This window comes from Pelecanus crispus, chromosome 2, assembly GCF_030463565.1.
Source record: "Pelecanus crispus isolate bPelCri1 chromosome 2, bPelCri1.pri, whole genome shotgun sequence".
Classification (NCBI taxonomy): Eukaryota; Metazoa; Chordata; class Aves; order Pelecaniformes; family Pelecanidae; genus Pelecanus; species Pelecanus crispus.
The window spans coordinates 170,934,953-170,953,190 of NC_134644.1; the positions used below are offsets into that span (position 1 = coordinate 170,934,953).

Consider the following 18,238-nt stretch of genomic DNA (forward strand, 5'->3'; position numbering starts at 1 on the left):
AATGGAAGCTGTCACAGATTGTACGGTATCTGTTCAACATACCCTGCCTCCATAGAGGATTGAAGGAGGCTGTAGGACTCTACCGGTCACATCTGTCATTTCATCTTTGACCATTATTCCAAATTCACGAACGTAAGGGTCGGTATTAAAACTTGCACTCCGCATCTGAAATTAAAAGGAATGAGATATTTCTTGCAGAAAAAGAAGGGGGGTTTTTTGAGATCTAAAACTTTCCAAGATAATCATATTTGGGCACATACCCCTTATATATGGGTGATGCCATGCATCCAAAGCCTCTGTTAATTCCACTTGGACACAGATGCCTCAAAATTTGAAATGAAGCACCAAAAAAACCCACTTGAAAAACTTTTGTGAGAATGTATTTCTCTCTGATTAATGCTTATAATGAGCTTATAAAACCAAGCTCATAACCTGTGAGTAGCGCACAAACTATTCAGTATCTGCTAATGGTGAGAGAAAAATTCAGTCCATTACTACGCTACACTCATCTTTGACGGAACACTCACCAATTTGCTAATCTCTTCTTGACGGTCAGGTGCTGATCTGGCAGTTGCTCGAATCATAGTGGAAGTTTGATTGTCAGTAAGTTTCTTTATGCATCTTTGTCCTGCCACTATGTTGCACACCTAAAATATCCCCGCACAAAGGAAGTTAAAAAACACCATGCAACTGGTTTTTGTTTTGTTTTGCTTTTTTTCTTGCCACACTACACAATTTCTAAAGTTGGCTACTCAAAAAAGAGTTTGTCAACTTTTGAGCCTTTTTTCTTCTGACTCTCTTCCCCCATTCCCAGAATACAGTATTATCTAAAATTTTACTTGCCTCAAGAGGAAGGTATGTGTGTTTCTGCTCCTGTCCAACTTGTAAACATGGAAGGTGAGGATAGCGTAAAACTAATTTGTGCCTGTCCTTAAAATACTGAGCTACAGTGCATTCAACTGTTTGTCCATTCTCCTGCTGAAGTGGGAATCTATTGGAAATCAAATACAGAAATAAGCCATTACTTTATGTAAAATACTTTCCCACACTTGCTCAACACACATCTTGGCACAAGTTAAGCTTACCAGAGATTAAACCTATCCTGCTGAAATGATGCAAGTGTACTTCTGTAATTAAGATTCCATCATTGCCACTACTATGTGTCTTCTAATAGTGCCACAGGAGGCTATGTCTCTAACGTTCCTGATACCTGAAGCTATAAATTAAGTTTCCTAAGAGCAGGTACCTTAGAGACAAAGACTAATGTTTTCTGCTTCTCTGGGATACTTGCAGTACTACACTTTATAATATGCCACGCACAGAAAATAGCAAGCCTACTCGTGAGTCGCAAAGCCAATTACTACTTCAGAAATGCATTTCTCTTTCTGTACATTACAAATATATTTCTGTATATGCACACACATTTGCATATACTTACATCATGATGGCACAAATATTGTCTTTTCATTAATATCATACATCACTGAAAGAGCATGAAAAAAAGCCCAAACAATTAAATACCAGATTTAGATGCTGATCAGCTAACTTCTTGTAAAGAGCTGGTATCAGTTTTGTTCCTTTACTACTTTCTTAAAAATGGGAATAAAAACCTCAATATTCAAGTTATCCGCATATCTCCAGTTAGAGATTAAAACCAAACGTTTTTTCCAGAGGAAAAAATAGATTGGCAGTAAGCAAGATCAGAAAGCTGATCCCAACTGGCACTAATTTTCTACTCAACAGTTCTGGGAATTATGTTACCAATAGGGCACCCTGTTCTTCCAATGTTGAATAAATCCATAAACGAAAAAACAAAACAAAAACAGACCAAAAAACCACCCACCACAGATTTAAAACAAAGCAATTAGTTCAAATGCCAATTCATTGTAGAACAAAAAGAATACCAAAATCAGGAAAATACTCTGAGGTGTATTTCAAATATATTGACCAAAGAAAGTATCATTTTTCAAGACAACTTCTCCTATGTCAGTAAGGCAGGCAACGTACTTTTCCAGCCTGAGATTAAACATATGCTTAAAAAGAAGCAAAATACTTTACGTTTGGTGACTTGCTGGTCGTCTGGTGACATTGCACACTCTGTACTTTCTTTTCATTTGTCCACAGTGTGTTATCTCCACCTTTAGACCTAAAAATTGCAAAACAGGTATCACTCTTCAAAATCAAGGTGTCAGCCCCCTTAATTGCTATACAAGACCACTTAAACTGTGCAGTAAAGCTGTTCACTATTTAGCATGTTCCCAGAGCACCAAAGGGTATCCCAGAGAGAACTAAAAAAAAAAAAAAAAAATTTATAATCTTAAAATTCAAAAGCCCTGAGCTTCAGCCGAAGTTCCACAAAGAATTCTGGAAGCAAGACAAAACCCCAAAGCCTCAAGAGTTGACAGATGAAGCTGAACACATTCTGTGAATTCCAATTCTGCACCTCTAAGGAAGTCCAGGACAGTGGAAGGACAAAAAGGGCACACAACCTCCTTGAAATAAAAAGCTTGTTTATACTTTATGTCTAAACATACAGTGTCTGTGAGACCTCCAACTATGGCAACCAACCCTGAACTAACGAATTAGGGGGAAAAAAAGTACCCATAGAGCCTCTAAAAGCCCATGGGAATGAGGCCACGGGGCTTTATTCTTCGTGAAGACAAACATCTGTTGCAAACCCCACTGGCACAAAAACCAAGCCCACCTGAAAGCCAACAACTTCTCGAAGAATAAATTCTCCACCCCAAACCAGCAAAACACAGCTACCCATAAAAAATTGTTTCTAATTTACCACTGCCCACAAATATAAGCTTGAATGCAGTGTTTTCATTTATATTACTTTCATGCTTAGGCAGAAACAGATGTAGGTGAGCTATTACAGATAGGAAGTTGAATGTGTGGGAATAGGAAAGAGGGGGCTGTAGACAGAAATTCCTTACATATCTGCAGGTGCGTATAAACTCAGGCGGCTGCTGAGTAACTGCATATTTCCTTGATCTGTCAAAGGCACCAGTAACTTGCCAAACACCACACTAATCTTTCCACATAATTTGTTAATGCTCGAAGTGCCATCTATTATGAAACCTTCAATACATTTATTGAAAATAAATATTTATTGAAAACTTGATATTTCAAGTTTTCACGATTACCTCCAAAATCTGTATCACAGTATTTTCATTAAGTTAAACTGTTACCTCAATTTACAACTAGCTTTGCTGCAAATTTGAGATGACGTCTATCCAAAGAATGAAAATCCTCATGTCAAAAATGACAAAAGCAGCTGGCAATCCAGTGCCTGATTACTTTTGCAAAACATTTACAACCAGTACAAACTCAGGATTTATTTATACTTTTCTTGCTAACTTCTAGTTGGGCAAAGATGATTTTGTGGACATTTTGTGGAAACAAGGAAGCTGCATGATAGATTTATGGAGTTTGACTTTCTTCTTTAACTTCCTTCCTTTCTGTCAAGCATATCATGAAGGAAGGACCTAGATTTTCCAGAAGAAACCTTAGCCAACACAAATAGTAAGATTCCTTCCTCCTACTCTTTGATTCAGTCATTACATACTAGAATAACTGTAATTTACTTCCAGGAAAGTGTGTGTATGAAATATACCTAAGTATGCAAAAACACATTGCTAAATTATTAGTAAAATCTGGAATATGAAAATCTTGACATGAGTAATTGGAAAAATTTAAGATCAGGTAATTTAAAAAAACCCAAGAAATTCCAGTCTTTGTAAATGTTTTTAAATCACTAGATTAGGAACTGAAGTATCTTTGTCATGGAACTGGGACTTGCACTACCAATATGCTTCAGAAGTGAAAAATATGAAATTTTTGTATTTCCTCTAGAGATGGGGGTACTAAGAAGCACTACAGTAAATATAACTTCTAAATACAATAAAGCAATATTCATTTGGGAAGACAAATTGTTTTTAAGGAGACTGACATAGTAAGGGATGCTGTTCTATACACTGAAAAGATCTCAGCAGTACCTCTGCACCGAGACGCTCTCAGATGCCAACACGCACCAGCAGCTTTGACATGACACTTGATCAAGTGACTGGATGGTGGTGAGGCACAACCCCCCCCCCCCCCCCCCCCCCCCAAACCCAAAAAACACCCCCCCAAAGGTGTGTCAAGAGAACCTACACTTAAATGAGAAGCTTGCACAAGTCACAGGCCAGTAACAAATCTCACTAAAATAAGTTACCATCCATCTGCTAGAAAGTTTTAGTTCATCCCATCGCTTAGAGTAAAACATAACAGCTTCATGGTTTCACTAAAGCACTTTCATTAAGGGCACAGCAATTAAACTACCCTATATTTGCCACAGGCAAAATGCACATGCATGTATAATTACCACAGATTCTCGAATATGTGATAATTTACTTATGTGCATACCTGAACTCTAAATGTGGCTGGTTAAAAAAAAAGAAAAAAAGAAAGCTCACTTAACTTTTTTTGCTAGTGATTCATCAAATCTGAAGCCACACACTTACCTGAACTGACCCAACTTTGCTTATATTCACAAAGTGACTGTCAAGCTACAGAGATTAACCGATGTAGTAAGAAAAAAGGACAAGTATACTGAAGCATAAAATTGATCAGTAGACTTCTGAAAGTCTTGAAATATATGTAAATAATAAAATGATTCTTGCCTCCTCAAAAATTGCACACGCACTGTTCATTGTGATAATCTGCCTCCCAGTAAGGCAACTGCTATAGAAGATACTTTGAACGTGTAGTGGCAACACATCATCAGACAGAATAAAGCAGTTTTATGTAATTTAATTATTACCTTTTATTTCTTTGGTAAACTTTACCCTTTGGGAATCTGTCAGAGGTTTTTGTTGTTCTTCAATACTTTTGAAGTCCAAAACTTCACATACAAACTCGATAACTGGCTGTGCTTTGTAAAATGCGGTTGCAGATACTGTAGACAAAAACATTAATGTTATATTACAACAATACTGAGGAAATCTTTAAGAAATCCAACAAACAGAACTAAATTTTTGCCTTTCCACTGAAAGAGAAAGAATGAACAAGAAAAGATTTTTATAGGACCTACCATCAATATTTAACATCATTTTCCATAATGAAGGTCTGACTGATTGATGGAAGCCAAACCAAACTTCTCTGCCACCACCCAATGGATTTGAGCACCCTTCTGATGCTGTAAAAAAAGATCGCCCCACAGGAGTATATCTGCAATAAAGAAAGTAAATTCAGATCATAAAACTAAAGGAAAAAAAAAAAAGCAATAAAGCCATAACTAATACAAATTCCTATTCAAAAAAGCACAGAAATGCCAGTGTTTCAAATTACCAACAGTCTGAGATTCCTGTCAGGACTCAGGTTACACCTCTCAAAACCCAGCTAGTTACAGTAAGAAACTGGCTACTACTCATGTTTGTTTAAATTTATTTTGAGTATACTCCTTAATATACATACTATTTAAAAAAAAAAAAAAAAGCATTAACATTTTTTTTGTACTCTATTAGAAATTCAGCTACGCTTCAGTAAGAAAATAATTAAATATCTCTGCTATTAAAACAACAACGTAATAACCTCTCCCCTTACTTGTGCATAGCTTCCTCTGAAATCCATGGAAACTTTGCGTGGGTGAATGACTGATCTAACATATTTTTGATGCATCTTTCATCTTGGTAATTCAGTACTGCACACTTAGTATCAAACCAATCAAAACCAGCACTAATGTGTTTCTCTGAACAAAGATGTGTGACTAGTCTGGGCTGTTTTCTGTGTTGCAAAACCCGACTAAAGTGATTTTTATGGTTTTTTTTAATCCTTAATGTGAGGATAAAGTCAATGTAATATAAGGCTATTTAAAGATATTCACATAAATTTAACTCATTTTCTCTGTTTAGCCCATTTATCTTTCAAAATGGGAAAGTTTAGCCCTACTAAGCTTTGTTCTTTATTTTCGAATTTAATGTAATTTGAACAGTGGTCTTAAGTGACTTGTTTCATGGTAGAATTAAACCCAAGATCTCTTGGGTTTGACTGCAAATGTTGTAGATCTTGCCTGCTTGGAAAAAAACCAAATCATTTTCAAGTTTTTCTTTTCTATAAAAATAGCTATATTGGGTGACATTAGCATCCCCCTAGCACAGTATCCTTTATACGAAATTGGCAATAAACATCTGCCCAAGGAAACATAGGAACAGGGTAACAAGTTTTTTAAAACCACCCTTACATGTCTACAACTTCCAGCTACTTTCCATGCAGGGAGGGCTTCCTTCTCTGAGGTCTACAGAGAAATGGGGTATGAGTGAGATGGGAGGGCACCCCTGACCTGAGAGCACACAAACATGGAGCCAGTCTGAAGACCAGTGGGGAAAGGGACTTGTGTCCAGGCTGGAGGCTACTAATTCCACCGTACGAGCAGGAAAGCACCGTATTGCCTCTTGCCTGAGCACGCCATCTGCTAGATAGCTATTATTTTGGTTGAGCTATGAAAGCACGTCCTACCCAAAAAGCCACTGAAGCGATTCAAATAACAACGCAACCTCCTAAACAACGTCAAGGTCTTCCCCTCACCTCATAGAAGGCAAGTGCCTCATCACTACATCCAGTGCCTGGATGGTTTCAAACGGGACACTTGGCAGCCGACCAGAAAGAGCATCATGTAAAGCCTGCAAACTCACACAGGACATCCACTTTATAGCCACCTTAAATATTCTGTCCTTTCCTTCTCCTGGCAGCGTGACCTCCAGCTCCACCTGCAACAATGCCAAACAACAAACCAAGATGATTCTTTCCATTTAAAGGGGAAAATGGAAGGGGCTTGGAAGGGACGATGGATTCCTCTGAACAGTGCTATGAAGTATGGGAGGAGACAAAAAGCAATGATGAAGAAACAACATACATTAGGTACAGCCTCTTTTTACAGCTACATCTTTCCAAAGGTGTATTTCAGAAAGCTGGTGTGCTTCCCAGCCAGCATCTATCTCCCTGTTTGAGGCAACATTATCATTTGGAAGTGCTTGTGTATCAACAGGGACGTCTCCGTGAAGATCCGATAACCTGATTTCAGATACCTAACACATACCAATGCATCACTGCTCACATCAGCTCCTGTGTGCCTAAAGTAAACCGTGGTCTCTCACTACCTGCCAAGATTCACAAATTTCTGGTATTGGCTCTCTAGAGCACCAGAGTGCTTTACATATTATTACTGTAGACATAGTTCAAATGAGAGAAAACAAAATCCACAAGGAGCTTTCAAAGGGGAAAAAGCCCAAACACCACCACCCGCCCAAACAACCACCACCACCACAACCAACCACAAAACCCACCAACCCAAAAAACTCTTTATTTTTAAATACCAAAGACATAAAGAAACGATGACCCCCCCAAGTACTAGTGATGCTATCAGGAAGGAAATAGGGGCATTCCTTTGACATGTTATGCCCTACTTTGAATTTTTTTGTCTAAAAACCACTGGCAAACTGCATTATGGTAAATTACTTCAGCCAATTACTTGTAATTACTTGTAATGCCCATTTCTCTTCCTTATTAAAACAAAGAAAGCCTGAACACAGAAGTTCTTAAACTGACTAAAATTAAGGCTTGTCTGAAATGATTAGCAGTTCTGGGAGTGACTACAAGAAATAACAAGATCAGAGTATCCTTTGTGCTGGATATAAACAAAAACATTGCATTTTCCTGTCCTAGGGAGCTTACAATTTAAATATAAAAGGCATCTACTTAACAGACAAACTGTAATTAGTGGGCTAGCAAAAATAATACATGGGTAAAGGCGAGCTAATATATGCAATCATCTGGTCTTTTGCGACAGTTAGCTTCTTCAGCTAAAAAATAGGAAGGAAGGATAAAACACAAACAATAAGCCTTCTCGTATGCAAAAAAAACCAAGTTGACAATTTATAGTAGGCAGTCAAAACTAATATTACAGCTGCATCTCTCCTCTAAGACAAACATCGTTCGCTAGGAGACTTGAGCAGAGGAAGGAGCCATAGGGCTGTGGGAGAGCAACAGGAACTGGAGTCTGTAATTGCAAGGTCACTGGTCTGAATCTGGCCCAGAAGGTTAATTCTGCTGAAAAGCTGTGCAAATAAAGGTACAGGTTTTCAGCTGACACAGGTTGGAAGCTTTCTATGAAGCCTTTTTTCTCCACCACACCATCAAAAGGTCTTCAACCTACATCTCATTTACAGCGGATGGAAGACATCTGTCACACCTGAACTGCATTTTCCTTTAAACTTCTCTCCTCCTCCAAATCAAGTTTTGTAATTTCTATTATTCCCCCATACTGCTAATATGCAACTCATCTGATTATTAACAACTTTGGTACCCTTAATTAAAAAATTATTTCATTTTCCTTTTTTCCCCCTCCTGGTTTCAATTTACAAAGCTCCTTCACCGTGATGAAATGGAAAAAGATGAAGAATGGGACTACTTGTGTTGCAGCATCTGTGTGCCTGGTAGAAAAAAAGACCCAGGATTGAAGAATTTCTATTCCAATTGCTAGACTGCAATACCTAATCACGTTTAGCATAGCTGTGACTGTGAATTCACACCACTGAATTTGGCCCAAACAGCTTTTGCTGCTGGGTCTAACCCCACTTCAAAATAATTTTGCAGCTAAAGGAACTAAATGAAAGGGATGTTACTGTAGGGATGTAAAAAAGTCATTAAGACTGTGGAAAAATCTGAAAATCTTAAAAAGAAAAGGTCTTGTAGCTGATGTAGTCTGATTGACTCACACAAATCAGCATACATCACTGTTTAAAAATAATAAAAATTAAACCTGACCATGTGTTTCTGGGGAATTCTTAGTATTCCTTCTTCTCTGAAAAACATATGCATCACTACATAATTATTTTACCATGTTTTCAGCATACAATGTACCTCTTCTGTATTAATCTAAGAGCTTCTCCTTCCCAGTGATTCAGAGGAAAACAGATGCAGAGTTTCCCATCAAATATTCGGGTGCCTACCTCCCATGGACTTGTTTGGAAATCTCTAAGCTATGGATGTAAGAAAGAGGTCTGTTTCTATCATGGTCAGAGTCATTAGCAGTACTTCAAATAAAGACAAAAGGAGCAAGGTTGTGGCCGCAGACAGGATTAACACTCTCCTCCTGAAAAAGGGAACAGCAGTAGGATTTCTGTATCAAACTGCAGCTCGGTTCACTCGTAATTACTGGTTTTCTAATTAAAGACTGCTTAAGATGTATGTTAAGATACATCAGTTGTTCTTGAATCTCACGAGGTGAGAAAACTTTCAAGTTCAGTTAAAATTTAATTCTAGCTCTTAATCGTAGAAGGACCTTTTAGGGAAATACACAAGTAACACAGCAGTTGAATACAAAGCCATAGTTAGAGGTGACCTGGGCTTTCTGTTAGAACCTACGAGGAAAGAGGAGACTATTAACACCTTCACAGGGTTCTATACACTTCTTTCTTCTCAATGTGTACAAGTAAAAACTATGTAAATATTAACACAATATTTTCTTATTCCATATTTGTTCCAGAAGGTCTAGAGAAATGAAGGAATTAAAGAGTGAAAATAAGGTACAGTATGAAAGGAATGAAAATAGGTACGATACCCATGAAGGCCAAGCAGAAAAGTATTTGTATAATAGAAAAAGTTATAAAAGAAGCAGGGTTGTCAGCAAGGACAGAGAAAAAAACAACCCTAGAACGACCATCACCAACAAGAGATGAGGACAGAGTGCATTAATTAAGTTAAAGAGCTACAGGAGGGAAAAAAATGTTGGCAATTTGGTGTCAGCCTTCTGTTTAGCATCAGTTCTTCCACTACCAATGCACACTGCAAGTAAGTCAAGGTCTTCTTCCACTCAGATTAAGGATCATCTATTAATTATTGTATGTTCATGAATCTTTTCAATATGATCCTAAATGTAATCAGATGTGCAGTAAAATTGCTACATTTGTTACATACAGAACAGCCAAAAAAACCCCCAAAGAAACCTAATCTAATTATGCTAGAGAAAAGTCCTAATACCTACAAGCTTTATACTTGTTTAAATCATGCTTAAACCAATTTAGCACCATGTAAAAATTTCCCTCATTAAGCTAAATTTCCCCACATCCGATTTGAACCAGCTGAAGATTTACCTCTATGAGCTCTTTCCTCCAGGGTAATAATATTAATATATGCATGGCAGAACAACCAACAAAGTCCTATATCCCATGGGAAATAGGGGGAAAAAAAAAATGAGTTTAGTAAAAGCGAGCCTAAATGCGAACCACAGATGAAACTCTCTGAACCATCTTGTGCTAACCTCCACTGAAAACACCCTCCTCAGTGACTGCCTTTTGCAAATGATCATCGCTTGGGCTAGATAATTCTGTCCCACCCAAGATGTTTACAGTCATTAAAGCCAGCCTGTTCCCAGGTATAGGTTACAACGTTCATTTGCACGGACACGAAGGAAAAGGGCGTCAAAAGCATTTCCTGCTGACACACTGTCACTAGACTTCATTTTTACCGTGTATGATTTAGTATATGTGGGCTTTAAAATCCAAAGCATCAAGAATCGAGTCCTATTCAGTCGGCAGGCATTCAGACACAGAAGGAACAGGAGGAGGCCATCTCATCCAGTTCCCAATCAGAGTAGGGTCAACTTCCATCTCGAAGTCTCATTAGATGCAAGGATTAATTTGATCCCAGCTTGTTTATCCTCCATAGATAAACCATTTCTCATTTACCTTTACTTACTAAATGCAGAACTTCATATTTATCATAAAATATATTGTCAGTCATCCACAACTTGGAATGTTGTTATAGTTATAAGGTAACTTGTTTAAACCCCTAGGAGACACTCATCAAGTATCATTCCACCTTTAGCAAATATTTTGCAGTCTTGCATGTCAAATCTGTAGGAATTGGAATACTATAAGTGAAAAAAAAAAATTTCACTCTCATACTTTTAAATTATTCAATTATAGTCTTCCTAGACATTAGCCTATCAGTTAATGAAAAATAATTAAGACTGGAGTAGAGACTGACCTTTACTGCACGACATACACTTAAATACACTTGGGAGAAATAAAAATTACACATATGAGATTAAGAGCTTGATTCAGGTAGAACTATTAACTATGTCAAGCACCGCACAGGCGTACAATATGAAACAGAGAAGGACAGCATGAACTATTTTGTAGCACACTGCTACTCAATCTAGGAAGACCTAAGCTCTGTTCCCAGCTTTATCACATAAGCAAGTCTCCGCATTTCTCTATTTCCCTCTCCCCCTTACATTTTACTTTTGTCTAGGTAGGTTGTAATCAAATTCTACAGGATTGGACAGTCTTCCCCAGTAAATGTACATGCCTCGCCTTGCACCCACAGCAGGAGGGTATAATGGCCTCTGGGAACTACGCTGTAATATAAGTGAGTAATGAGAATGACTGTATCCTCAAGTGCTCATCATTCAAATAAAAAAGGCCACACAAAATTCAATCTGATATTAGACCACAGAAGCATAGGCTAAATTATTTTATAGGGTTAGCGTGTTCCAACACAGTCCCTTCTGCTTCACCAGTCATCAATGGGCAGAGGTGGGTACACTTCATAACTACAGCCAGAGTGACCAAAGAGGGTGCCCCACACAGAGCTGACAAACAGAACATGCAAGTCCTCCTCAATCGCCCAAAGGGCTAAGCTAGCACGTCTTAACCTGTGCAGTTTACAGTAATTTGGCTCTCACGTCATAAAGGATTAGGGAAGTGCCTCCATACTGCCAGCGGAGGGATGGAGGAGTTTCTTCGAGCTAGTGGAAAGTGAGAATCAGCTTACAGTGGGCTTTGAGGAGATTAACAAACTGACACAACAGCTTGCTCCTGCCCACAGGGGTGCTTCCGCTCCCCTCTCCCAAACTCAACTGTGCTTTCGCTTTCTCCCTAATGAAGGGTCTGGAGCACAGGTCTTATGAGGAGCGGCTGAGGGAACTGGGGTTGTTTAGCCTAGAGAAAAGGAGGCTGAGCGGAGATCTTATCGCTCTCTGCAACTACCTGAAAGGAGGGTGTAGTGAGGTGGGTGTCCATCTGTTTTCTCAAGTAACAAGTCCTAGGACAAGAGGAAATGGCCTCAAGTTGCACCAGGGGACATTTAGATTGGACTAGGAAAAATTTCTTCAAGGAAAGGGTGGTCAAGCACTGGAACAGGCTGCCCAGGGAAGCGGTTGAATCACCATCCCTGGAGGTATTTAAAAGACGTGCAGATGTGGTACTTAGGGACATGGTTTAGCGGTGGACTTGGCAGTGCTAGGTTAATGGTTGGACTTGATTGGTCTTAAAGGTCTTTTCCAACCTAAACGATTCTATGATTCCAGTGCCAGTATGGAGCTTGTCTGGCGCCTCAGGCAGTTGTCCAGCTCACTGAACCAGCAGAAACCACGTGAGTGGGGAGAAAGAGAGGGAGGAAAGAAGGTACATGGAAAGGGCAGTGCCCATTTTGATGGCAACAAGCTCACACTTCTGCCCTGGCAAACCACACCCTGAGCAAAGTGGTAACAGAAGGAGACATCTAGTCCAGAAATACAAAATCAGTTCCTATCAGTTATTAGAAAGGCTCTGCAAGTATTACATTAAAATCTCCAATTAGAAACTTTTCTATTTAAAACTTACTTTATCTCTCCCAATGGGAAGCGGCATAGCTGTATAAAGGTTTTTTCTTCCATCAAACACTGGTTTGCGATCCCCAAAAATCTGGGTTTTAAAGTGCTGAACCATATGCTCCACTATTTCTCTGAAAATACAAAAAGATTATGTTAATTCAACTTTTTACCTTTGATGTTAAGTAGCATATGAACGCTAACACTAATATTTATGAATAGAGGCATTAGGTAAATGAAAGGGTTGTCCACTGTTGGGTATTAAAGGCAAGATTTGTTTGACTGATCTGAATTAAAGCAACCTTTTCAGACTAAACTGTTTTCTTAAAGCAGCTATTTTTAGCTTTTTCAGATCGAAACTTTCCTTCCTCTTTTCTGTGACCTGAAAGTGGTAAAGCGAAAGCTCATGCTCTCTCAAGCTCAAAATGAGAGGTGCTTGGTATTCTTCTGGGGCTTCTGCTCCCCTGTCCTACAGCCCTTTCTGCACAGCACCATGGACCAAAAGCTCAGCAGTTTGAAAAGCTTTCAAAAAAAAAAAAAAAAAGAAAAAAAAAAAAATCACTATCCAAGCTTACAGCCCTAGTGTAAGGACGATAGTTCTGTGATGACAGTGATATGCAAACTTCTTGCATTGCACTGAGAAAGCTTACTTTTCAATGTAATTTTTTCATGTATACAACAAAACTGGGATCAAAAAAACCTGGATACGCATATTCACTGGGGCCCATGCATATTAAAAAAACATATTCATTTAAGTATAGCTGGAATTAGGTTGTACGTTTGTATGAATGAGGTAACCACTCACAAAGTTGTTGTGAGACCACAGTGTTTACACATTGGTCATGCAAAGCAGTTCACCAGCCGATGAGAGGTCTGTTGGAACACCACCACCCTTTGATGCCAAAGGGCTTTGGTCCAAATGTCCCAAAGAGACATCCTTCAGGCTATCTGTATCACAAGGCTTTAAAATCTGAAATCCATCAGTGGTCTGCAATATGCTGCCTACAAGATCCTTAACATACAGCTTGGGCCAAAAGGGCACTAAATTGACAGAGAAAGAAAACCACAGCATGCTCTTTCCTCAGTACCGTTGTAAACTAGCAGCTCAGAGGCTGCAGATGACTATTTCATACACCTTGACTTGGAAAGGCAACTAACCCAGTGTACAGTTAGATAGTACAGTGATGGAAAATTATGAAATGAAATTCTGAATTCATTCAAGAAAATAATGAAGACTGTTTTAATTGACAATTTCTTTGCTGTGTCCCAAGGCTTTAAGACAAGATGTGACCATTGAAAGAAACTTGCCTGACCTCCTGAGAAGTATGAATACAACTTGACCCAGTAATTTCTGCCTCAGGTCTGCAATGTCTGACTGAACAAGTACATAATTTGGAGGGTGGGAGGAAGGAGGTATTTTTCAACCTTGAGTTAAAGACTGAGCAATGGAAAACCCATTCTCTTACTGAGCAAGTTCTTCCGATTATGAACTGCTTCATATAAAAATGAACATTTCCACTTAATTAAGGTTTTCAAGCTTCACACCACATTTAGCAATGGCACTTCTCAGCTGTGGGTGGAGACATCTTAATGAAAAGTAAGTTATTTTCTCCGTGTGAAGTTAAAAGAAGAGTTATTTACCAGTTCACTAACTTCAGCCCTTTGGGACTACTATTCTACTGAGATCATGCAAGCACACCAAGAACTCGGGGACTGCGACTGCAAAGAGTTTATCTGGACCCTTCTACAAGTCCTAGCTGCCCTCATGAATTAAACCGAGGGCACCCACAGCACAGAACCACACTCACGTTGCCCACTCTCCCTATCTTAACTATCCAAACAGATCTGGGCTTTCTGTGACATATGAAGAATTGTAGCCAGGCTGTATTAACTTGGCACAGCAGCACGTTGTCTCAGCTGTGTGTTTTCCAGTCCTGCTCTAGCTCATGTCTCATCAGCGCAGAGCCTGCACGTACACTGTACACATCCCTGCAGTGGGTCTGCAGGGTCATAATCCAAGCCACAGTAAATCCTAGAATAAAACTGAAGAACGAAGCTGGGACAGATGAGGGAGTAGCATAAATGAAAATAAACTCTCCCTCTATCCTTTCTAGAGGTTACAACATATAAAGTAATGATAAAAACTATTTACTATAAATATACATCTGAATTATATAACCAAAATACTAGAAATGTGTAAGCCAGCTGAAAAAACTATCATTTAGAATTAGACTACATGTGCACCCTGCTTAATCCTATCTATGTATCTATAAGCACACACAAAAATATAGGTGTATATGTAGGACTGAAAGGTCACAGCTCACAAAAACTCAGGCGCAGGTGAGTGCATGTACACCTACAGGGTAATGCATGCAGGAATAAGCATGAGAAAGAAATAAAACATACACTTCATTAAGTGAATCAATTTCTATTCTTCCCACACTGCACTGAGAAACATGCCCCATACCTCTGTCAAATGCATTTATGACGTCCTTGTTTACTGCAAAAGGCATTTAACCTACGTAGATTTAGACTTGCTCCTGTTACCACAAGGAGTGACTAACCTGACAAAGCAGAGCAGGTTGGAAGCTGTCAGTGGAGAAAGAACTTGCCACTGAATATAAACTGCCTTTCCAGTGAGAAAAATTGCTTTATTATTTAATAATTATGCTCTCTGGCATCGATGAGCAAGCACCCACATGCTGGACCGTAACGGAGGTGATCACACAGAACTACAACACACACAAGAGCTGTGCCGCACTCGGCTCCCAGCGGAGCTCCAGAGGCATGGCAATCTGCTTCAGTCAGCAGCACACCACTTGTCAGGGCTGGAGCTGGTGGCAGGGATGTTGGTTAATGAAAGCAAAGCTCACAGCTCCCACTATGAAAAAAGTGACTGCTGAAAATCTTTTCAGTGCTCCAATGCAGTAAGAATATCTCGGTGAAATCAGCAGGGTTGCCCTTGGGCAAGAAGACAGTTCAGCTTAATACACTTACAACAGTGTTTGCTTTTAAAACTAAATTCAATTCTTGACCAGCTTAAAAATTAAATTTATAATAGATCACCACAGAAAAAAACGCAAGACAGCAAAGCGTAGTGATGGTGCTTTATGAAAATGCTATCATTACTGACTCTTTAGTATAACGATGGATAATGCACTCCGGTTTATTAATTCACGTTAAGAAAACTTTGGCTTTCGGGTGGCTTGACTCCACACTTTGTTCGTGTCCATGACTGCATACTCCACCTATGTTACCTCTTTTAATAAGGAAAGGTTTTGCTCTTGAATATATAAACAGGCCATTCCAATCCTCTACAGTCAAGATATAGGTAGTTATGATGATGACACTTGTGGTTTCCAGTTAGTGCCAAGTCTTGTTCTCAAGTTTCACTTCTGGCAACGCCACTCTTTTTTCAAGTCAATGAGGTTGCCACACTGTGACTAACAGGGCACATATGCATAATGCAAGACCTAATTGCTTGTTTCCTTGGCCAACTGATCCATTTTTTCACTTTGCTATCTGGTTCAGGAGCATATCTTTCCCTTATATAGAATCTACTGATGAAGGATAATTTCTTACCTAATTTAGTCCCTCCACGATCCTCCCGCAGCAGCATAAACAAATGGGTTTTGCCTCCCCTTGTCAGTAGGGGAAGGTGGGAAAACAAGCTGGTAACACCAACTCCCTGCTGAAGGACTTGTCAGCCAACTGCACTCCAATATTTAACCAAGCAATGCTAAGAATCAGATTTATCAAGTTGACTTACACTGACCTACCTCCGCTAGAGTTAATACAGTTTATCCATCTGTCACCAGTGGCTTTGATCAGCAGCATCTTAAAATGCTGACAAGTTCAACCAAAACAAGGCATGATTAGCACTGAAATCTTGGATTGGTACAGAAAGACTTAGAGAAAAAAAAAAATGCCTGTTGATGGATATGCAAAGTTGGAAGCTATCAGTACAAACAACGACTAAAGACAAACACATCCTCCAAGCCCTCAACAAAGACACAGCTCCAGCATTTTCAAAGGAAAACAAGAACATAAATAAACTGAGGAAAAGCAAAGCACAGTATTACCTGTTAACTCTTCTAGGGCATTTTTCTGGCTTTATATCCAACTCATAATGGTAGATATCTATTTTAGGAATGTCCATTTCAAAGAAGTTGGCCTGCAGTTTGATTGTTCTCCCAGAAGTGCCAAAATCTGGTCGAGGAGGAGGTTTAAAGGCATATCCCTGTATTGGTGGTGGCAGTGGTGGAGGAGGTGCAAGCACTGAAAAAAGAGAAAGCACATCACCATCAGCTATATCAAACTGAGAATTAAACAAATTTACAGGCTATTTGACCAATGAGGCACAGCACATCTAAACCGGTAACTTTTTTTTAAACAATCTAAAAACTGAAAAAAAACCCAAACCAACCCACCCTGCTATCAGGAGTCCATGAATTCTAACTGTCATCTTCCCATGCTGGTTCACCACTTGCTGTATCTCCTAGCCCTGATTACTGAATAAAATCTTAAAATCAGTTGCATTTTCCTATACTACAAGTTAGCTGGGTGAGAATTTGAGAGGCCAAGCAGGCACCACTGGACAAGTGAGAACCAGATCTTCATTGCAGTGAAGAACCTCGGTTACAAAACAGACACCAAAGCAAATCACCCAACCATGTTTATTTGAGCAAACACCTATAAAATGGAGTTTCTACCACTTAAACCACCTTTGTGATCACATTTGGATGAGTTGCATGCATCTAACACGAATACAATGCGTGCATTTCAGCTACATACATTTTGCTCTAATCACCACACCACACAGCTTGCCAAAGAGGGGAATACAGCATAGGAGCTGTTCCTACATGTGGCAGCTCTCCGGAAAACGCTCTGTATTAGAATTAAACTATATCCCACTGCTTCCTTTAAACAGAAAGCAAACAGAGCAAATAGTCTACCACTGCCATACTGTATTCTTGAGCTAAAACACCAGCCATAGATCAGACAACATGGAGCAGAAGCATAATAGCTGCTTGTGGTTGTTTCCATCTAGGAAATTCCATTAAAAATCCACTGAGAAGTGTGTAGAGTACCAACTTGAGTATTCAAAATTCCTGCAGCATCAGTACTCAGGTTTTCCATGGTCTAGAGCAGTAACAACTTACAGCAAAATCTCCACATGTGAAATAACCCAGGAGGCTTCTCATTACTTATGTAAGAATCCAGGTGTGGTTTCCTTGGATTATCAAACTCAGTCCTCTGCTAGCACCAGAAACAATACACATCCCTTCATTAACAGATCAGCTTCCACCCTCACTTTCCCTACTGGAAAGCTATTCCAGAACTGTGATGCTCTAATGCTCAGAAACACCCTTCCGTCTTTATGTTTTCATTGTCAGGTTATACTCACTGACCTTTAGATTAAGTCCTCCTTACTTTATTTTTAGATTTAAACCAAATTCCCATTTAATTCTTAATTCTAGGCTATACTACTTCTTTTAGTCTCTTCTCATAAACCAGGCTTCATTCTTATCCTTCCAGTCATTTTTCAAGCTAATGCATTGAGGGACCTGGACAAGCTGGAGAGGTGGGCCTGTGTGAACC

At 39.2% G+C, this 18,238-nt stretch overlaps 1 protein-coding gene across 2 annotated transcripts in view; it reads right to left on the bottom strand.

The window, feature by feature from the left end:
- AGO2 (argonaute RISC catalytic component 2) overlaps nt 1–18,238 on the bottom strand; it is a 57,477-nt gene that overhangs the window by 18,334 nt on the left and 20,905 nt on the right. The window contains exons 2-10 of one of the 2 annotated variants that reach the window (XM_075705769.1): nt 16,720–16,915; nt 12,651–12,771; nt 6,571–6,752; nt 5,078–5,214; nt 4,808–4,942; nt 2,059–2,146; nt 844–991; nt 528–647; nt 43–165 (exon numbers count right to left, since the gene is read on the bottom strand). In XM_075705769.1, coding sequence (XP_075561884.1) covers nt 43–165; nt 528–647; nt 844–991; nt 2,059–2,146; nt 4,808–4,942; nt 5,078–5,214; nt 6,571–6,752; nt 12,651–12,771; nt 16,720–16,915 — 1,250 coding nt within the window. Of the gene's footprint in view, nt 1–42; nt 166–527; nt 648–843; nt 992–2,058; nt 2,147–4,807; nt 4,943–5,077; nt 5,215–6,570; nt 6,753–12,650; nt 12,772–16,719; nt 16,916–18,238 lie in introns of those variants that run through there. The other variant, XM_075705770.1, reaches the window with a different exon arrangement.